This window comes from Lolium rigidum, chromosome 3 (assembly GCF_022539505.1).
Source record: "Lolium rigidum isolate FL_2022 chromosome 3, APGP_CSIRO_Lrig_0.1, whole genome shotgun sequence".
Lineage (NCBI taxonomy): Eukaryota > Viridiplantae > Streptophyta > Magnoliopsida > Poales > Poaceae > Lolium > Lolium rigidum.
The window spans coordinates 158,971,587-158,994,790 of NC_061510.1; the positions used below are offsets into that span (position 1 = coordinate 158,971,587).

At 41.2% G+C, this 23,204-nt stretch overlaps 2 protein-coding genes across 2 annotated transcripts; one reads left to right on the forward strand and one right to left on the reverse strand.

Moving 5' to 3' along the window:
• The first annotated feature begins 1,088 nt into the window (after window positions 1-1,088).
• LOC124698507 (probable protein phosphatase 2C 12) lies at window positions 1,089-5,416 on the forward strand. The gene is made up of 9 exons (XM_047230991.1): window positions 1,089-1,865; window positions 2,603-2,774; window positions 3,041-3,194; window positions 3,281-3,344; window positions 3,507-3,614; window positions 3,784-3,909; window positions 3,997-4,229; window positions 4,647-4,849; window positions 4,933-5,416. Exons 1-9 carry the CDS (start codon window positions 1,629-1,631, stop codon window positions 4,965-4,967), a joined length of 1,332 nt encoding a protein of 443 aa, XP_047086947.1. The 5' UTR covers window positions 1,089-1,628; the 3' UTR covers window positions 4,968-5,416.
• A 1,661-nt stretch (window positions 5,417-7,077) lies between these two features.
• Window positions 7,078-11,656, reverse strand: LOC124702575 (protein WEAK CHLOROPLAST MOVEMENT UNDER BLUE LIGHT 1-like). The gene is given in 4 exon segments (XM_047234727.1): window positions 7,078-9,065; window positions 9,331-9,768; window positions 9,770-10,003; window positions 11,340-11,656. Coding segments are annotated over 3 exon segments (2,334 nt in total). The 5' UTR covers window positions 9,860-10,003; window positions 11,340-11,656; the 3' UTR covers window positions 7,078-7,259.
• Window positions 11,657-23,204: the final 11,548 nt, after the last annotated feature.

Genomic DNA, 23,204 nt, shown 5'->3' on the forward strand with positions numbered 1-23,204 from the left:
CGCTCCAGCAGTCCTGGCAGCATGTACGCGTCCGTTGCTCGCCATTAACCATTGACTGATGCTATTTTCATTTGTTATAGTTAAGTATTTAAGACATAAAATTGCCCCTGCTATTTAGCTATTTTCTATGCTAATATTAAAATTAGTAGTTTGACACTTGTAGAAATGAAGTCACTTATATGTTTGAATGTTTCGGTTGTGTAGAAATAAAGATGAATGGCCAAATTGAGTTACTTTTCGCGAAATAAGAATAAAAAAAGTGCATCTTCTTCAACACTGATTGGTCGTAGATGATGAATAAACCGAAGATGGCGGGATTTTGTTGGCATACCTTGATTCCGCACCTCCGATCGGATCCAATATCGAGAGTGATATTGAAAATTTGTCTTATATATTGTTCATTACTTCATTTGGAAAACATTTTAATTTTTTTTTTTGAGGTGTGCCCCCCTCCTATTCGTTCCTGCGTCCGCCACTGGTACATGAGTCAACCAAATTTCCTTGAAACATGTCACAATCACTCCCTGCGACAGAACCAGATAGACCGATATAGCGGAGAACAACCTAGAAGGCTCTAAGCACCACGAGATCGAGTCCTCAAGGGTGGAAAGCGGCAGGGCATGTACCTCCCTATGCAGGTTGTCCTAACTCTAGTTTGCCTAATGTGATCCATTTTGTTAGTGTACCTTTGAAGTTCGTTTTCTAGATACTTATACTTAATCTAAAAACGCTTACTATTCCAACAAGATTGTGCCATTGTGTCAATCAATTGATTTGAATCACATGGAACTATTAAAATATATAAATGTGATCAAGCCAAATCTAAGGACAAGGAGTGACTCTAAAGTTTTGCGTATGTTAAACTGAACATGAAACACAAATCGCGTGTGAAACCAACAATGAGATCTGCTGGATGTGTTCCAAGATATGTAGTACTACAAGTTGTCGACATGTATTACAACAGCTGACTGATTTCTTCTTCTAAACCAGCTACACCCATCTGCATTTCTAAGAATTTTTTTGCAGAGGGAGACTAGATAAGGAAGAAACCTTACAGGTAATCCAGAAAATTAAATGGACAGCTCGATCCTGCGTGCCCTTCCTGGCGCGCACGTTAAGCCGTTCGCCCTTCCAATAACGGCTTTAACTAATTCCTCCCTTCCCCCTCCAGCTAATCCATCCCACCATTCTTAATCCGTCCCGAGCTTCCGATCCCCCCCAAATCTCTCCTCCCTCCTCCCGATCGCATTCGCTGCCTCCCACTCCGACTCTGCTCTGCCCAATCGCATTCTCCCCGCCCCCCTGCGCAGAATAAGTAGCGGCGGTTTTCTTGTCCCAGGTTCTGCGGCTTTTTGGAGCGAATCCATCCGATTCTGGTCAATGCTCCCGCTGCTTCTTGCCCAAGCCGCTTAGTCCGGGATCCATGCCGCGTTAGGGCAATTGGCCATCGGGATTCGCCGCTCGTCTCCTACAGTCGTGTGGTTTCTTGAGTACGGCCAAATTTCTTGGTCGATCCATTTTCTTGTTGTGTCTCCGCATGCTCGATTTCGGGGCCGTTTCGCCGCTGCTGTAGATCAACTCCGTCCAATCTCTTGGACTTGGAGAATTCGGGGTGTGGGGAGATTCGGATGTTCAACCCCATGGAGTTGCACGCCGTGGCAGATGGTTCAGGTGTGCCGCTGGCCGTGCTCCTGAAGCGAGAGCTGTGCAACCAGAGGGTGGAGAAGCCGGACATCCTCTCTGGGGAGGCCAACAAGAGCAAGAAAGGGGAGGACTTCACGCTCCTCGTGCCCAAGTGCCGCCGCACGCCGGGCGAGGGTGCCGGTGACAGTGCAGGCGACGACGACACCATCTCGGTGTTTGCGGTAATGCCTCGATGCCTGTGTTCTCACTTCTGCAGTAGCATTCATGTGTTTGCCATTCTGTTCTCGTTCAGTTTGTCCACTATTTGTTTTGATATAATTGCCAGTGACATTGATTCTGTAAGCAGTTCAATCGTCATACATCCTAATTAGAGGAGCTAAGCAGCGGTGATTTCAAATCCATGAATCATGTGGCTTTTTCATCTTTCACAACCTAGAATGTGTTACTGTGAATATGTCCAAATCACAATTTCTCGACCCTTTAGAAAAATGCTTTGGTCCATGAAACTCTGTGCTTGCTGCGGCGTATTATTTTATCTTCTGCATAGAGGTGCATGATTGACAGGCCTTATTTTGCGGTCTGTTTGCATCTAGGCACATGGGGACATATGTCAGCTTATACTAATTGTTTTAAGTCTGTCATTTGGGTGGTCAGAGGATTATCGAGCCTAGGTATATTCAAATCAAACGTCCTAGCTGTGTTGGATCTTTCCCCCTTCCAGCACTTGGAAAATGTGAATAGGGCCCTAGTACTAAATTTTGTATATCAACTCAACATGGTCCTTTGACATACAGTAATGGTAAGCTCAATTCACAATGGATTATTATTGTAACAATCCAGTGTTAAATTATGCGTTTACTGTTAAGACAATAGCGCCACCTACTTTTAAATGTTCCTTTCACCAACTGAAGTGGTGGCTAGTCTGACATGAACTATTATTCTGCCTTCTTCCCTGAAGATTTTCGATGGCCACAATGGACCTGCAGCTGCCATATACACGAGAGAGAATCTCTCAAACAATGTGTTAGCTGCCATTCCTCCAAATCTTACAAGTGAGGAGTGGACAGCTGCACTTCCAAGGGCACTAGTGGCAGGGTTTGTTAAGACAGATAAGGACTTCCAAACAAAAGGTATAATTCTTTCATTAGCTGTAACTCTAAGTTTGTAAACACTACTGCCAGGATGATATGTGTGCATCATCTTTATTACAGTTTTTACGCGGATTTTTTAATAGCATGCCAGTTACACATATTTATCATCCATAGTATAGTAGTTCTCAATGTCTGTGTGTCTATAAAAAAATACCGTATTAGTGTTTGCCGCATATATTACATGCCACCCTCAGTATTGTTGTTTGGCGGTGTAAATTGTAAACTGGCTGTTATATTGTTTTCAGCTGCACGATCAGGGACCACAGTGACCTTTGTTATAATAGATGGATGGGTTGTCACAGTAGCATCAGTTGGTGATTCACGCTGTATTCTAGAATCTGCTGAAGGTTCAGTATATTCTTTATCTGCTGATCACCGCCTGGATGCCAATGAGGAGGAGTATGTGCATACATCCAGAATTCCATTTTTCTATAAACATCCAGGCTTCATTAGCTTTGTGATTAAAATATGGTCCATGGCTACAGGGTGGAGCGTGTAACTGCAAGCGGTGGTGAAGTTGGGAGAATAAATATTGCTGGAGGTGCTGGGGTATGTTCTTTTAGTTTGTGTATGTTTTTCAGCTACCAGATTAACAACCATCTACTACCAAGTTAATAGATACTTCTTTCTTCCAATTTGGTATACCCTACTGTAGATGTAGTTTCAGTGATTATTTTTAATTCAGTTTTTTCCTCTTGAATCATTATTCAGATCGGTCCACTCAGATGCTGGCCAGGTGGATTGTGTTTATCAAGGTCAATTGGTGATACCGATGTTGGAGAATTTATAGTTCCTGTCCCACATGTGAAGCAAGTAAAGGTATGAAATCCACATACTTTTTTCATATCAGAACCACTAGTGGAAAAGATTCTGCATGTCATTAGATTATATTTGATGCCAATAATAAAACGGCTAATTTATAAACCATTAAACCTGCACTTCTTAATCATAATATATCTGAGATCTGATGCATCAAAACTTATTGCAGTTGTCTAATGCCGGAGGGCGGCTTGTCATCGCTAGTGATGGTGTGTGGGATGCACTGAGCTTTCAAGAAGCTCTGAACTACACGAGGGGGCTGCCAGCTGAAGCTGCTGCAAATCGAATTGTTAAAGTACTGAAACATTTGTACATCCCAGGTGTATCAGTTCTGGGTAGTGCATATCTTGGTATGCTTACGAGTCATGATCTTCTTATGTAGGAAGCTGTGAGCTCGAAGGGACTAAAAGATGATACTACTTGCATAGTAGTCGACATATTACCTCCAGAAAAGCTAAGCCCACCGATAAAGAAGCATGGGAAAGGGGGCATCATAGCTTTATTCCGGCGGAGACCCTCTGATGAATTGTCTGAAGAACAGACAGACAATGGGTGTTTTGAACCCGATGTTGTGGAGGAACTCTACGAAGAGGGCTCTGCAATGCTTGCTCAGAGGTTAGTATTTCTGTAATACACTGGGGACATTTGGAATTTGTCATTTAAAGGACATACTGGGAACATGTATCAGTATCCTGTATTATGGTTAGGCATATAAGTATCATAGACGTCCTTTAAGTGCCAGTGGCACTTGTCAGTTTGCATGCGTGTCATGGTACTTTCCTTGTTAGATGTAGCCATGTAGGTGATATTTGTCACGTTATTCTGGTGAGACAAAGCATCTCCTCTTCTTTCTGAATGATCGCACTTGTTGAAAATCTACTTTTCCCGCATATTCAACAATGTTTTTGTCCTTATTCATTCTGAATCATATACTTTATGATTATTTTCGGCTATAAGATTTGTGCATGGGATATACATATATGCATATGATTGCACAAATCACAGACTAAACCAGTTTTAACTGGTTCCCAGGTTGAATATGAATTATCCAGCAGGAAATATGTTCAAACTGCATGATTGTGCAGTCTGTCAATTGGAGATGAAGCCTGGTGAGGGTGTCTCTGTTCATGGCAACATGCCGAAGCATTCACGGGTTGACCCCTGGGGCGGTCCTTTTCTCTGTTCATCCTGCCAAGCGAAAAAGGTGGCAATGGAAGGGAAGCTGCATTCGACAAGTATGGATGTCTTTAACCACGTGCTTAAAATACTTTTACATGATGACAATAGGGGCTGAATCTTGATTGATTCTTATTTCCAGGTTCCCAATCTACAGTCCAACTTGTGCCCAAGTAGCCTTCATCGACGGTTTTGTATACTAAAGTTCATACAGGCTAATATCACTAACAACAGCACTGGCAAATAAAGCATATTTGTCAAGATCGTCTATCGTCATCCAACCACTGGTACAGACTAAGGAATTAAGGAATTTTCGCTACTAATTCATCACAAATTGGAAGATGAATTGGATGTCGGTACAGATGATAAAGATTTGTGGCGTCATTCCTATGAAGCACCACATTTATTTTTTGAAGGTGCCTCTTTTTGTGAAGAAACCAGAATAGATCCCTAGGTTCAGATGAACCAGTGGTCTTAAGGTGTGTATATGTGTCCTTGACATTGATTAGCAAGTCTCCAAGAACTCAGACTGGGTTCATTTGTTAATACCGGTCATGGAGCCCTTTTTAGCTTGAACCTAGACTTTTCCCATTCTGTGTGATAAGTGACTATTTTCCGGACTCTGATTTTTCTCTTGTCAATTCTTCTAGTATGATCATTTTCCTTAGTGTGCCCCTTTTGTTCGTTGTTGCGCATAGCCACGAGGCCCAAAACTGGCATATTTTTTATCCATTCTTACCACAATTCTACAGTTGTATCACAGTGCTCACAGTTTCTAACGAATATTTTTTTCCTTCTAATGGAAGTTTAACCTTCTTTTTGTACATCAGTTAGTATTTGGTTTATAATTCTAAAGTTTGCGCTTACATTTGGCGCTTATCATTCTTATCTTGGAAAGGAGATTCCTTAAGCTTCTTCTACATATAGCCTAATTGTGTTCTTCAAGCTGTGAATGAACATGCTCAAAAAAGAAAGGAAGAATGAAAGAAGCACTTGCCAGTTGGCACCTCAAAGGGATACCAGAATTATATTGAACAGTAGACACCACATAATTATTTGAACAATAAATAAATGATGGGTTCTTTAACATCAGATCTATCAAATTTGTGTGCATTGCATACTGTTTATCTGAATCATCTGTAACTTCATTCCTTAGTATTTATGTAGCAGGAGCCATTCCTGATGTTTAAGGTCGAAAAAGAACTTATGTACCTTATTTCTTGAATTCAAAATGATAATTTCCTAAGTTTTGAATTAATCTGGATTTTTTATCTTGTACCTAATGGTCTTTTTTTCTTGTAATGAACTTAATTTTATGGGGTTATAATGCCTTTGTAGACTTTTTTTGAAAGCATGCCTTTGTAGACTTACTAAAAAGTTAGCGTTTAAAAATTTGCTTTGTCCTAAGTTTCCAAGTATCTGTTTGGACCCATACCAATATTATAGTTTGGACCCATACCAATATTATAGTTTTCTATTTTCCTTTTTGGTAAATCAGAGCTCCTGAATTAATTCGTCTATACTGAAGTTCTCTGAATTTCCCTTTTCATGAAGATACTAAGATATGCTGTCAAGAATCCCCGTCCAATTTACTTTATTTTACCTTCAGCTGGTACAACAGCTTCTTAGGGAATAGAGGACATGTTGCTATAGGCGTTTTCTTTGTATTGGAATAGCCTACAACTCATGTGGATCCATGCAGTAAATACAATGCAATAAAATTTCCCTCCTTTTTCATGTTTTCGCATAGAATACTCTTAACATGAAAATTTTGTCTTTCATATACATCAAGCCCTTGGCTATAATGATATTCTTCCTACCATAAGTTCCACAGTGAATTTGTACCTGTGTCACTTTTGCACTTTGTAATGATTGATATTTCTGTTGATCCTTGCTAAGAACGCAACCACATAAAATGTGTTGATGCTTACTGAATAAACATCAAATTCGTTGGGTAGTAGATTATTTTGGATTTGGATCTTAGTGTTGCAGACCTACAGGGTAAGGATGATCTTTTGTTTTTTACCCAGAGTACTTATTTATCTTTTACAGCAGTATTTTGTGTTATTGCTGTGGCATGTATTTTTCCACTTGTGTGAGCAAAGCTGTGTTTCTTCAGGGAAACCTGTTGTAAACCATGTTCAATGAATGTACCCATCATTCTGAAGTGCCTGTCACTTATTTTGTCCTAATTTGCTGGATCTTGCCTCTTCTCAACCTCCTTGGTTAGACAGAAATGTCCATTATAATACTGATGGCATAGTTGACCCAATCCATTCATGTTAAATATAGAAAGGGTTTAAGTACCAATAAATTTCCGAAATCATACAAAACAAACGGTACACCCTACTGTGTGGTGTCTTTCAACAAATTCTAAGGTTCTGGAAAACCAATTTATTGACTTATTACACCATTTACAATTTTACGCTGCACGCGTAAAGCAAGATACATCTGTACATATGACCAACTCTATGTTTGTGTCTGTGCCTTTCTAAACCAAAGGTTAAACATTTGCGGGAAGAATGATTTCTTCTTCTGTAGCTTCTTTTCTGAAACAAATCCATCCCTGCTGTTATCTGACATGTGCAATTTTGATTCAGTAAGAACTTCCTTATCTCCCTGGTAAGAGGCCTTGTGTTCAGCACTCAAAGGATTAACTGCATGTTTCGCAGCTTCATGAGCTTTCCGAACCTGTGCTTGTTCAGATCTCCATTTTCTCAACTGCTGCTCGGCATTAAGTTTCCCCTCCTTTGCGCTGTCAGCCCTCTGTGACGCGATTTTGAGAGCATCCTTCTTTTGGCCCATCTCCCTGGACACTTCATGTAGTCTCTCCAGGCTTCTTGATTCCGATTCTTTTGCCAACTCTATTTGCGCCAACGCTGCCTCCACCCTCTTGTTGGCGAGCTCTTCAGCTTCATGAACCCTCTTGCTACGGGCATAGTAGTCGCTTACTGGAATTGTCACTCCTCTAGGAGAATCTTCAACACTTCTTGCCTCCTCACTCTCTTGCAATGCTTGAGCTGCCACTAGTGCTAGCCTCTCAGATGCCTTAGACGCCTCAATTTCTTTCAAAGCTGCCTGTAACCTTATTTCTGCAGTTGTGGCAGCAGCCTTTGTTTGCTCGGCTTCTTCCTTGGCTTTTCTCAGTTCTTCTTGTGCTGATTGAGCTGCCACTTTAGCATCATCTGCTTCGTGGGCTGCTTGCTGCAACATCTTTGGAACCTCTACCATTTTTCTTCGGCATTCTGCTTCGTTGGTGTATAGCATTTCTATCTCCTGTTTTGTTCTGTTGAGCTCAGCTTCTAGAGAAGAAACTGTTATAGATGCCATACTCTCCCTCTGTTGCAATGTAACAAGTGAAGCTTTCTCCTTCTCCAGCTCTGAATTGAGTGATTCTGCAGCAACTCGTATTAAGTTGGCTTCATTTTTGGTTTTCTTTATGTTTCCTCTAACATCCTCAAGCTCCTTTCTTGCTGATGCTAGAGCTTGCTGGATTGACCTACTGATTTCTTTAGCTTCATCAGAACCATTCTCGTGAACTGCTCCAACTTCTTCACTTGATTTGCTTTCCATATAGGCGGCCATCTCAGCATTGAGGCTAAGTAGACTGCGGGTATTTTCAACAAGCTTGGACTCCACAGAAGTTTTGGATAGGAGTTGTTCATTGAGTTGCCGTAGCTCCTCTTGTGCCTGCTGTAACTCTCTCTCCCAGGCCAGGCAATCCTGCTCTTTTGCCAAAGCTGCTCCAAGTCTGTGTTCTTCTGCTTCATGATGTGCGGCATGGGCCGACTCGAGCGTTTCTTTGGATGCGATTAGTTCTAAAGTGAGTTCCTCGACTCGCTTCTCAGTTTCCTTCGCAGCAGAAGCAATTTCATCTGCTCGTTTGATTGCAACATCGCTTTCTCTTACTAAGGTAGTATACTGTTCACATGTTGATCTTGATTCCTCCTTCACCAACTTCAGTTCCTCAACGGCCTTTTGATTTCTTTCTTTCGCAACTGCCAACTGGGTTTGGGCTATTACACTAGCTCCATCATCAATCCCATGTTCTATTTCTTGTGCCCTAAGCTGTGCAAGTTCAGAGTCCTGCTTTGATTGGTCCAGTTCAATCTCTGCTTTTTCCAGTTTGTGCTTCAGCTCCTCTATAAGTCTTTTAGTTCTCTCTAGCTCCTCAACCACTTGTGTCCTTGCCATCTCGGCATTTTCTGAATCCTCTTTGAGTTGTGGGATATCTTGTTGAACTTTCTGAAGTTCAAGTTGCACTGCCCTGCGTCTCTGCATATAAACAAAGTTCTTTAATGATAGTACGTAGTAATCTGCACGATTAAAATTTAAGTGTGTTACGTAACATCATGAATGGAACATATTCTTTGTCCCTACTGTTTGTCCAAATAGAGAAAGCACATTTCTGTTGTGGGATGCAAATACATATAAAGCAAAATAAATGTACACATTTTACCATGGTTCCATGTGCACCTTTCTTTTATGTTTTAGTTCTTGTCAAGAACATCCATATGCAGTGCTAGTAAAGTGGCATTACCTCCAACGTATGAGTTCTGTATGCTTTCCAATCAACAATTCCTCCGAACTTGGTGACAGCCTCTCTAACAGACTCAAATGGTGCAGCAGTGTCAACAAGACCTCTGTATGGCCTTTCAGACTTACTTTCAGTTTCTGCTTTCTCATTTGGGATGGCAGCAATGTTCTTGTGATGATCTATGTTGTCCCCGTTAGATTTTGTTTCAGTTGTTACCAGAGTACTATGACCGGATGAACCATTCTCAGATGTATTGTTTTCTTCAGTCTTATTTGCTGAAGTAGTAAGATCTATCTTGCCATTCGATGAACTGCCGGATACTTGAACTTGATCCAACTGGGAGAACGTTTCTGGTGATGCAGGTACGGTATGACCTATATGATTCTTCAAGTCCTGGTGCTCTGTCAAGTTGTGAGGTAACTTTTCTTGAATTTCCGGGGATTGGATCTTGACTCTCAGAAGGAATTGATGCCGGCTTTTCGGTTTGCTGTATGCTTGCATTGCTGTGATGCATGCTATCGAGAGCTTCCATGGTAGTGGAGATGTCGCCGACTCTGCAGAAGTCCCTCCGTTGTAGGTAAAGATGAATCCAGAGCAGATTCTCTCTTGGGTTCTTTTGTTCAGCAGGATTAGTCTATTCCACTCCCGATGCTTATGCCCTTCACAAGATTTTATCCTGTACAAATTTCGAACAGAAAGAGAGCCAGCTGAAAAAAAAAGAGGGACAGCTTAGAGAAGCTGAAGCCGTGACCTTTATCATAAGTACAAATAGAATTAAGCAGAGTGAGTATTTGAATTTAAGACCAACCCATGAGGCACTTTCCCGGCTTTATGTTTGAGAGCCAAATAAGTACAGGCTTTTAAGGGAATACGAACTTGCTGGAATGCTGGCCTGCTGGGTGGTATTCAGATTAACCGAAAAGCTCAACACACATGCAGTCCTCCACATTACGGAACAAGATAAGCTAGGACAACAAATTCAAGCTGGTTTGCATTTGCTCATATTCTGAAAGTCAGCCCGGTTTTCATGTCTTTGTCATGTCGCCATCGATGAACACCCTTGTGCAGTGGAGGCATACCACCATAATAGCCAGCACAAGAGCCATGATCATTAAGCATTGACATGGATTGTCCTTTGCATGCCTACTATAATTCAGCGACTGTGCCACCTAACCTTACATGATTTCCATATAGGCACGTAGCTATTGTTATTTTAGAAAGGAAAAGGCAACGAATTTACAATATTTTATCCTAAAATCACACTTCTTATGAAAGCTTAGGAAACATCATCACTAAACAAGGATCAGCTATCTCAAGTTCATGTCCTGGCATTGTCTTAATTGTCAATTAAACAATCAAGGAATACACAGTCGGTGATATCCATGGAGTGTCTTCTGGGTTCCCAAAGAGAACAATTTTGTCTTTGCCAAAGTATATGTCTTGCTCGGACATAGGATGCAAGCTTACATCCCTGCACATAACCATCAGTATATTACTAAGGGGTATTCCTGAACACTAAGATCCTACCAATTCATAAGCAGCATGATGGTGGAGCATACTAGAAAGACTTGCTGTTTTTCTTTTGAGAACACGAGTAGGATTTGTTGTTAACCACGACTAAGTCTGGCAAAGCAGTGGTTTACTGGTTGCTGATTTCTCAGTTGGTATTGACCGTTTAGATGAAATGAATAAACGACACTAAAAGGAAACTACCTCGCTCTCGCTGCTACTATATCAATTCCAAACCAAGAGAAGTTAGTCAGCTTGTGCATGCCTGTTGATTTGATCAACGAAAGGGACACCCATTGACCCGAAAATTAAAACCCAGAAATGAAAAAAAAAACCAGGTAGAACCCTCGGAATCCCCCACGAAGAACTTCCACAAGCCCGAATCCATGTCAGGGGAAAATCCGCCTGAACTTGCACAAGCTCCAGGTTTTGAACCGAGCTCCCTCCGGGCCTGAGCGGATGAATTTAGCAGCAGGAACAAAGGAAGGTACGATGAACTTTACCCGGCAGCGGGATGAATGGATGAACTCCTCGCGACCTCCTTTGTTGTTGTTCTTCTTCTTCTCCCTTTCTGTCTTCTCCGTCGTCCCCCTTCTCTTTTCTTCTTTGAATTGCTCTGCTTTGCGCTGTGTGCTCTCTTTTTCTGGAGGGGAGACCCGAGACCGGGACCGGGTGGTGGCTTTGCTTGGAGCTGGAGTGCTACGGTGTAGCCCGCGTCACTGCGCACTCCTCGTCGCCGTCCCGCTTGGTCCTGGGGCTATAGTCATTACGTAGCAGCGGCGGATTAGGATGGGATTTGGTGGAGTTTTTGCGCGGGGCACCCTCTGCTTTGCTAAAACCTCCCAGATTATTGCCGCCAAATGCCATTGGGAGAACCGAGATGCTAGCTAAGACTATTGTGTGCCGCCAAACGACAGCGACGGCGACGGCTTTAGCTCTTTTGTCCCGCCATCTTCTCCATGTAAAAGGGATGTTGCTCCAGGAATTAGTTCATCTAATAATTCGACAATTCCTCGTTCAAACAAGGAAAAAAAGTACTTCCTCCGGCCCATATTACTAGATACATCCATTTTAGCATCAAATAATATGGGTTGGAGAAAGTATTATCTTTTAGTTCCTTATTAGATCATACACTACTATAAAAAAAAAAGCTAGGCGTGCCGCATGGAATTTTACTACCGTGCGCCACGTCTACCGTGCCACGCCTAACAGGTATGCGCCACGGGTAACTAGTTAAGGTGCGCCACATGTAATTCTTCCCAAAAAAATGGAACCCTAGATCTAGATCTGATGATAGTTTTACAATTAGCCCCCTGCGCTGTCGAACGGTATTGCCATCGGATGCTAATCGCCGTCGGGAGGTAGGGAGCCGCATCATGGTCGGTCACCGGCGTTCATGGAAGCGGTGGAGTAGGGCATGGTCGGTCAAGCGCTGGCATCCATGGTTGCTAAGTCTGGATGTTTCTTCGCCAATTTGTAGTGGTTTAAGATAGGATCACTTTCCTCTTCGCTGTGGGGAATATGAGAAAACTCCGTACCTATCATCTCCTTGGTTTTATGCTCCCTTTGATGGCCCTAAACACGGCGATGCGATAGGCTGCCTAATGTTGTGAGCTTCTCCGGATGGCATGACTACGCTCATGCCCAGTTTAGCGGGTAGTTGTATACACACTCTGCTTTTGGCCTTGACGGTGCCATCATAATAAGCATACTTCATTACTCAAACAGGGGGATCACACCCGCATTCAAGTAATAGCGCGTGTAGGACATCAATCATGTCCCCATCATACTCGTCCAACCAAACTTCCCGGACTTTAACGGTCCTTTCCGGAAATTTACCCACCATACCTGGTTGTATATAAGAAATTATATATAGTATTAGTAATGATGCATCATAATAGTAATAATAAAGAATTATCACACTAAAAGATAGGACAACATTTTTCTCAAGTGAATAGACATCATATTTCTAGAGAATCCTTTACTACATCTGTTAGACTCCTACACATTTTCTCTCCATTAACTAGGTTTCCAACCTAAGGTAAAAGACTCTTCTCGCATACCAACTGTGGTGACCACGCACAATGTAGCATCCCAGGACTTGGGACAAACGCTGGGTAGATGTAGCAAAGGGTTGTGCATTGCATCGCAAAACGAGGGAAATTTTCAAGCTTAACTGCATAAAACCTACGAGGGATCGGGGTTTCTCTCTCGTTGCAATTAGGGTTTAGTGTAACGAGAGTGCGATGAATTTCGACATGACCTCTTTTGAATCTAGGGTTTTGATAGGAGTTTGAATTTGAATTTAAAATTTGAATTATGAATAATAAGTGAATATAAGAAACCACAATATAAGTGAAATGATATTTCATAACTCAAACACATATAAGAATCATACAACACAAATTCAAAATTTGATAATCACGTATACAAAAAGCTCATAGGGCAACTTTGAGCTTTATTGATATTTAAACACATACGAATGAACGCTGGTAAGCAGATGGGTATGTACGCACGTATCTAGCTATCAACGCGTGGCTAACGTCGTTCGATTATCCGTCAAAGTGGGTCAGTATTTCAATGCACTCACACAGTGTTGGTTTTGTATTGTTGTTCTGGTCTGTGCACTGCATTTCTCCTATAAATGTTCAAAGACTACCCTCTCAACCAGGGGGTCTGAGAGGGGCAAATGAATCTGGATCGTTGGTTTTGCCCAGCCACATCCCACTTTTCACTACAGCCGTTCGATCGAGTAACTTTCTTTTCACCTTTTGCTTGTCTTATTAGGTCCATGACGAATGGGACCTAGCGTGTGTGGGGACGGCGAGCAGAGGCAGCGAGCCCGCTCGTTCACGTCGCCTTTGTCCCCTCGTTTTCCTGTGAGCGTGGGGTTGGTGAAAACCCTAGATCAGTCCGTGGTGAAAAAATTCCCCAATCCGCGGCTCTCCTTTCCTCCCCAATCCCGTTTCTCCTCCCCAACGACGACCTCTCTCCTCCTCCCAATGTTGGCACGGCGCCTCTCCCAGCAATGGAGCCGGACGGGGACGGCCGAGGTGGCAGGCCGGAGAAGGCGACGCGGGCGGGCAGTATGAGCCGCTGCCCGTGTACTGCGGAGGGAGGTGGTCTCCAAGGCCGCTCGCCGCGAGGGAGCTCTGGCGCGCCCCTTCCTCGCCCGCGTCTTTGCTTGGCCGTCGGCGGAGGCGGCAAGCGCGCGTCTGGGCGAGCTAGAGCTTTTTCGTTTTGGTTCTTGGGCCGCTGCCCGTGTACCGCGGAGGGAGGTGGTCTCCAAGGCCGCTCGCCGCGAGGGAGCTCTGGCGCGCCCCTTCCTCGCCCGCGTCTTTGCTTGGCCGTCGGCGGAGGCGGCAAGCGCGCGTCCGGGCGAGCTAGAGCTTTTTCGTTTTGGTTCTTGGTTCATTTGGGTGGTTTTCTCGTTCCGTTCTTATTCCCTGTGCTTCTTGGTGGTGTTTTGGGATATGATCTCTACGGTTCTTTATTTCCTCTCTGTCTTTGAGTGCTCCGTTTGATTATTTTGTTCCTTTTCGATCTCTTCCTCATCCGCCTCTTCTTGGCCATGGAGGGCGCCATCACCCGGGGCCAACAAAAGTGTTGGCTTCGAACGTAGGTACTGCAAGTGGAAAGGAGACCTCCAATTGATCCCTCTTTTCCCAAACGCTCAACGGAGCAACAGAGGGAATGACATGATTTTCGATGTAGGTACCCAAGATCTTCTCTTCGTAATGATTTTCCTCCTCCTCTCTCTCACGCTCTCGATTTAATCCAAGAAAATTATGTTTATGTAGATTCTGCTTACCTATGCATAGAAGGTGTTTGACAGAATTCCAAGCAGGTCGTTCTCATATTTTGTCATGGCCGGAGCGAGTCAACGGGGCTGGACCAGAAGCAAATAAGCAACTGGTCCACCAACCATAGTAAGCGGCACCGGAAGCCGGCGGCGAAGGACATTTCGTACTCGACGGACATGACAATGGGTGGCACGGAGGGTGAGCAGCGAGAGGAACTGGCTGCGTAGGCCGCTTGCGTTGGGAGGGCGTGGCTGCCGCTGGATCCATCGTCATCGTCAGTATAGGTATTGCCTCAATCTTGTCTTGCATATTGTGTAGAAAATGGTTAATACAGTTCTTGAAAATAAAGATGACCCATGACTCGCATGAACTATCTCTACAATATGTATTTTTTTTATTTCGTACTATATCATGTTACTCGGTGTGTGCTCGAAGAGCACAACAAAATTCTTACTCGGAAGGAAGCGACATGGTAGCCTCCAGTTGATCATATATGTCGGTTACATGCATTCTTTCAACTCAAGTATACATCTCTAAGCTACTGAATCATGTATTGTATGGAACACTTTACACTCGGGATTGGCTCTGTTGTTGACTTTATAAATCCCCAAGTTGCTACTTCCGATGAACTGATAACTTTTACCTTTTGTATGCAAGGATTATTATTTGCTTCAGAATTTAGATGGCCAGTACTTACTCCACATTGAGGTAAGGAAAATTTTCATGTTTTTTCTATGCGTATCCAGCAAATTTCATGAGTACTTGCATCTATATATGCAGCTAATGGTTTCTCATTCTCGATGTCAGTTCGATTGTTCCTAGAGAAACTTTCAGTGTAGCTTAGTTCAAATGGAATGCGCCTTTGTTGAATGGATGCATGGGCAAAACAATTTAGCCTTTATTTCGATTTATTTTATTGTCATTATCCTACTTATTGCAAATTAGTTTGTAGGTGGCATAAAGTCCACTATTTAAAATAAATCCAGCCAGCAAGCAATTTGAGTTGTGGCATTTTTTTTCTTTGAAGTTTACAGCCTTCGACTGTGCTATTTTTCTCCATGTTTGTAATTTCAGATTACAAGCTACCTTGTGTTGATGTATTTGCAAGCTATGAAGGTGTGCCGATCAATCTCTTGGCGGTTTTATCCTAGCTCATTTCCATGATCACTTTTATAGTGTCTAATTTCTTTTTCTTCTTGCTTTACTGACCTTCCTGTAGATTTGCGACCGTTCTAAAATTCCATTTCTCATCTAATGAGGGGAAAAGATCCGAACCTTCTATTTGTTATGGTTGATTTTAAGACTTGGATACGGTGTCTTACGCACAAGAGTTGGTTGATCATACCTATGAGTAATCTGGCTCTAATTAGTGATTACCTTATTGGAAGGATCCATGCATTCTGACGTCATATAGGTGAATATATCTGAACTTTTTTGGGAGCATCTTTCAGTCTTTTTGTTGCTGCATGTTTCAGTCTTCATGTGCAGCTGAATTAAACATGATGTCATAAGATGCCTCATATATCTTTACATGTATTTAAGAAAATTTTGTTTAGCTTCCAATCTTTCTTGGCCCTAGGCTACAGAAATTTGTTTCTTGTTGCAACTAAATTTAAGAAGTTTATAACAAATTAATTCAGATGTATGGATCTACGATGCAACTAATTGGGATTTTGTTCAGTTCCCATAAATACTTTGGGTATTTTATTTTTCAGTTTGTTATTGGTGCAAGTTTTGGTGATATTTTGATTTATGCATAGCCATACTAATTTGGGCGCCACCATGTTGCACCTTTGTTTTGGTGTTCTTTTGGTTTGTGCACAGCCATAATTTTCTTAGCTGCTTGCAAGGCTAATCTGGTTGTTTTTAATTTCTATCTTGGCATTGCAAGATGAGCAGGTGATAGGTTCCATTGATTTTCAGCTCATGAATGAAACATTTTGTAGGATAGTGATGTATCATTTAATTCTCAGGCTGGAGTTATTTAGATTCAGTACCAATTCTTGAATCCGCGAGGCACATGTAGCATTCATGGTGCAGAGGAATTACATGGATATTAAAGATCTTCTGTAAAATAATATGAGGTAAACATGGTTTAGGTGAATCACGCGGAGATATTTTCTTTAAATGACATAATACAGACAACATTAATTTTTTGTCTCTCGCATTAGTTTTCAGTCGCTTGCAATGTTGTTTCATTTGCATAGGGGCTGATGGTTATGATAGTTATTCAGTAATGCAGGCTCCATTCTCGAAAAAAAAGTTATGCAGGCTCTGTCATTAGTTTCTTTACATATCTTGCTTCTTTGCAGTGAGTCGTGCCACTTCACACTACTGTGTGAGTATTTGAATTGATTTTGTTCACCTCCCAATCGTTTAATCTAAAGAACTAGGGCATCCTAGGTTCCTGACATTTTCTTTTACCTGCACCATATCCCTCTGCATTGCTTTCTTTGTTCTCTACAATCTACAAATATTGATATCAAAAATTCTTTTTTGAATATATATATTCTTAAATAGTTTTGGGCATCATGTATTTCCATTCTTAAATATGGCAGCTGGACTAAAAAAGTGTTTCCATGTATAAATCTGAGTACCATAACAGCCTGATGCATATCCTATATTTTGTTTTCAGAATAAAAAATGTCTGCCTGATTTTTCATTTACAGAAGTATTTCATGTACAAGAGGAACTTATAGTGTTCACTCACGTATGCCAAGTAAAGAATTCAGATCATTTTCTGGTGTTGAGAGTATAACATTTCCTTTATTCTCAAACATTTTCCTTTCTATGGTCTTCTTAATATTGCTCTGATTAAAGCATTCTTTTGTTTTGTTACAGCCTAATGGAGACTGTCGAGATGGAACTATTGAGCTTGAGACTGTCACTGTCGAGATCCTGTCCAGTCTATTCCTTTCTTTTGCAGCGTTCAGCTGTAATGGCCACCAGCTAGCAGGATAAAGAAAACTAACAAGCATTAGAGCCAGGTGACCACAATTTCCGTTGGAACAGTTTTGGCTTACAGTACGGCATTTTCATTTTGGAGGCGTTCTGAAAATTCTTGATTACAATTTGTTAAGCTAGAAGAAGTGTGCTTACGCTACTGGTCTCATTCCATTTTGACTTTATATTCCTTTCCCGTAGGATGGCGGGGAAAGAACTATAATGGAAGCACTAAACATGGCCACACTGAAGTTACTGAATCTTTACACATGATTTTACAGTACTAAACTATTTTTGGAATACAACTATACAAGAATGTGATGATTCTTTCATTTATTTACAATCTGGCAGAGGTCTGCAGTTGGCCGATTTAGGGATGGAGAAAAATAACTTGGATGATGTTTGTGCCAGCTTGTCCCACAAGAGCCTAAAATGCAGTTATGTTTCATTTTGTGTTGTAGGAATTTTAGGACTAGGGTTAAGCAATTTTTATTATGTTTCCGCCACTTCTGCCTTCTCCATCTCTTCTCCAGCTTTTAGTGACGCTTTTTAGTTTCATGCATGCTAAGAACATCGGTGTATACCATATCATATCCTATAGTATTGTTGGACAGTGATAGTTAGTTATTAGGCCAGCTACAGATATGATGCAACTATTTTTTCTTGTGATAGACTGATAGGTACTTGATTTCTTTCGAGTGGTAGATACAAGCTATTATAAAATATGCTACGTATTCATGGTCATTACTAAGGCTGCCAAACCCGGTAAGATTTGTTGGTAGCTTCATATTCATGATTCTGCTGCTACATACTTCTTTTTGCCGCTTTCCGATATATTTCCAGATGCATCTTCTCAGGCTTTGATGTAGTCAATCTGAATATTAACATACATAAAAAAATTGTAAGTGAAATCTTTTATTTTCTGGTTTGCATCTACTCCCTTCTGTCTTTTGATGTTACATATTGTTAATTATTTTTTTCTATTTGGTCGTCTCTCTCAACTATCATTGAGATTATTTAGGACTTTGCTATACTTCCGTGCAGGGCAACCATATGAATCAAACAGTACGCCGGCGATGTAAATATACTTTTACGGATGCGGGAGGGAGAAGGTATTCTCTCCATACCTTATCATTTATTTCTTCGTAAGCACATTCTTTTGGTGATTCTAATTAGTTAAGCGTGTTGGTATCCACTATTTTACATTTTGGGACAGTTGTGCTAACCAAATCACAATCAGCTAGCTTGCTTTGTGCCTGGTCTTAAATATTGAAACCTCTCGCACTCTTTTAAATTTTTGGACGGTTGGGCTAGCAAACCCAAAGTCAGATGGCTGCTTTGTGTCTCGGTTAAATACTGAAATCACTGCATAAATATCACGACTAGGTACTATATTTTATTTGTTGCATACTAGAAAATCAGCTTTTATATCGAATATGCTTCTGAAATTTTTAATGCCATCTCCATACTTGTATTTCTCCAGAATTTTCTATTGAGATTTTGAGTTTTGAAATGATGCTCTGAAGTATAGTTTGATGAAAGTAAATTACCTGGGTGGTCTTACAGTGAGTAAAGTGAAGTTGGATGAGAGGATTTGGTGTGCCTCTGCCCTGCTGGCTGGGTCACTGGCTCACTGCCTACTCGAGGCTGCTGGTACAAGTATTGCAAAGATTAATGTGTTGCTTGAGCCTGCCATGTGTGTTGACATTTCTTCGGGGCTATATGACCTGCTTTATTTTACTTCTGTATGCAGATTTGGCTACAATTCTGGATGATCTCAGCAATACTTAATCCATTCCTCGGGTTTTTTTGGGGCGGGAGTGCAGGTAAGCCGGCCGCGCGTGGCCTCGGGCGACCGGTTGACGATGCTGGCGGCCCCATTTGCAATGGGTGGACGACTCCGCTCAAAAGCAAAAAGGCTGCCGCTGACCATGATCCCAGTCCCCAGGCGCCCAGTAGCATGCAAGGGACAAAGCACGGTCAGTTGAAGATTTCTGATTTGTTTTTTTCCGTCTCGTAGCAGTTCTCTTTTATTGGGTGCTTCTCGTTAAAATTTGTTTCGTTTTCATATGGTTGCAAGCAGATGTGTGCTACAAAAAAAAAGGATTTGGTGCCTCGCGTTTCACCTTTAGCCTATACTGAACAGAAATCAGTTCGTTTAGTAGAAGGGAGGGGTGCTCTACCAATCCCTACTTAAATATTCAATAGCCTTGATGGCTTATTACAATTTTATAATCTGCTTTGTACTCTTCGTTTGTAGTCCCATTTCAGAATGTATTAATTTGTTCAATTGTGAGTTTTTCCGATTTTTTTGAAATATGTTATATCCATTCCACCACAATGCCTCTAACTCAGATTTATTGTCTCAAAGATGATAGGAGAGATGCGGTGTGAGCAGTATTGTTTTGCTTTAAGAAAACTTTTATATATTCGTGTATATGCAGTTAACCCATATGAGTATGTGATCCGCTAAATAATGCTCAATCCCAGATTTTTAGTGGCAGTGGCAACAACTAACAATGGTTTCTGCTATTCTTGGGTGTAGCTTTACTGCACTCAAAAAAAGAGTAGCATCACCGAGAGTCCTAGGCATGAGTGAAATCAAGGTATTACTGTTATAGTTCACTTTACTATACTGCATGACCTACTTATTTTTGTATTGTATTGTCCTGAAGTATTTGGAGTTCAATTCATAATATCCTATTGATGTGGGCATACAAGCTTCATTTATTAATATCACCGTGCTCATTTATATTGTGTAACCAAACTGAAAAGATCAAGGGAATCTTCGATCAAGTCTGTTTGATTGTTTAGTCTATAAAATGAATTAGAGAATTGTTTTTTGTTTGATCATGTTTTTTGTACTTTATATCGAAACAGTTAGTTATCTTGATAATATATCTCAACTCCTATGTCCTTACAATTCATTTTATAGGATTGATGTTGCTTGACAAGGATTTGTTCCTTTTGTTCCTCAGGATGTCTGGGTTAGTAAATGTATATCATCTGAGTCACACTGGTCTATGCGCCATCAGCACCTTTGAGAGTGACACTCTTTTCCGATTAGGGGTTTTTTCCAGGCTCATTACACTCAGAGGATATATGACCTACTCTTCTTAACACCAGGTTTTAGTTTTCCCCTTTTTTCAACTGGTCTTGTTTTGTTATATTTGATGGGGGTACCAAACCTTAGATTGTTCAGATATTGTACTACTCTCATTCTATCGATTGTTCCGTCTTTCAGAATTAATTCATGTTGGCTGCAGCTAAACAATACATAATGTTACACTACTAATCCATCGCGTATTGCTTGTGTTACAGGAGGAATGATTTAAGGCAGCTATTGAGAAGTGAAAGCTAGAATGTTTTAAGGCAGTGTTGTTTTATACATACCGGAAGAAGCAAAATTGTTTCATGGGACATGCTTCCTATGTGCTGGTATCTATGTATTGTCATCATTGCTTCCCAGTTAACCGACTTGTTGTCTGGTTGCAGTGATATTAGTGTACAGAGGTATATGTTTGTGTATCATGTCATCTGATACATCATATAGCCTGTCTTTGAAACACTGGTAGTACCATACCATTCCAAGTCTGTTCAGTTAATGAAGTACATAGTCCTCCTAACTGCAGAGGATTAACACTTCTTATTAATAAATGACTAGGCTGTTTGCACCTAATAGACTTTGGCACACACATTACAATATAATTTTTTGGTATGCATTTCACCTCAGGGGGGAAGTCTGTGGGGGGTAGAGGGCTATAACATTTCACAAGTATTGCATTGGCACTTAATGAGTTTGTTCTGGTTAGTATTTTCAAGCTTGTCACTGTACTTTTTATTCCGAATTTTGTGAGCTTGATTCCCTGCCAAATCTTATTACGACATTCAGTGTGTCCATAAATATTTATTTACAACATCCATCAAGCATTCGAAAACCTGCCTTATGAAATGAGTAGATTTGTATTCATGTTTACCTTTGCCGACTTCCGGCTTCAGTATATATGTTCCTACCGCCAAGTAAGATGATTTTTTCCTTCAATAGTTTTGTAGAGAATATATGTGTCAACTATTAGTGTTGCTAATTATAGGATGATATATATCTCTCTTTCTCTCTCTTTGGTTTGGTGAATAATGAAAGGTAAATTTTGATAAGTTTGTGCACAGTGTATAGCCTTAGTTAGTCAATATGCCTACTGTGTGGCTCAAGTTTCCAGATCTGGTTCTGCTGAAGATTTGTCAAGATTTGTGTTGACAGTAACATGAATGTTTGAACTCATTTGCATTTCACTATTTCTCATAGTTCTTTATCTCACGATTCATGCTACTGACAAGAATATATAGTTCAGAATTTAAACATGCAGATATTTCACATTGGGATTTGGTTAAACCCCATGATAGGCTACTCCCATTATACTTGATTTGTTCTGGTTTAAGTAGTGTGGTTAATGGTGAGCCTGAGCCTGTGATGTGATGTATTCAGGTCTGGGTTGCCAGGAGCTCTGATGTTTGCTACACTTAATTGTTATGCACCATAAGATCAATTCTGAAGGAAAGAATAATTAAGTTATGTTGGCTTTGGGCAAAGAAGAAACATATATACTTCTCTGCACCATATTTGTTGATAGCTGGTATCAAAATTGAAGGTAACTTGACAGGATTTGCTAATTGTTTGCCAGGAAAATATACTCCTCAGTACAGGTGGCTTGAAGCGGAGTCCCCCCCAGGTAAACAAGAGCGAAACACCATGGTTGATCGTTCTGATGCATGCTCCATGGTACAAAAGCTACAACTACCACTACATGGAAGGTGAAAGCATGCGGGTGATGTATGAGCCATGGTTCGTGAAGTACAAAGTTGATGTTGTGTTTGCAGGGCACTCCATGCCTACGAATGGACAGTAAGTGGACTAAATAATCCTGTTTGCATCAGTTCAATGTATAGTGATCTTGGTATGCAAGTTAGCAAGTATGATTAGGACCACGTGGTGTGGCCTTCATGCATTTGTTCTTTGCTTCTCAGTGATGATCCTGGTGTATTCTTAATGAAGGAAATGACACTACTCCGGACAAAATTGGCGATCCGCGGCCACACCACCAGGAACATGAAGCCCCGCTTCTCCTCACACCGTCGTCCGCCATGGAGAAGAAACGGCTATCATCTGCCACGGAGAAGAAAGCTGCCGTTCGAGGAGAAGAAACGGTCGTCGTCCGCCGTGGAGAAGAAACAGCCATCGTCCGCCACGGAGAAGAAACAGCCATCGTCCGCCATGGAATTGCAGAAGAATGCTTTTTAGCTTTTATATATAACATAATTTAGTTCAGCCCTGTATTTCTCCTGATGTAGCAGTAATATGTGTTCATGAGGGTGTCAGTGTTTAAATAAAGTTGCAGTATTTGATAACAAAAATAAAGCAGTATACATGTTCTGGTTCGAGTCATCTCTGGTTTGAGTATTTGATCTCAAAAATGGTTTGTGTTATTACTATAACCAACTCATTGGATCATAGGATTTAATGCATTTCACATGCAATTCTGCAACTGCTCTCTGTATATAGGATCTGAAGGCAGCGAGAATTAATGAAAAGAAAACTACTGTTCCAGCTCATTAGCTCTACAACTA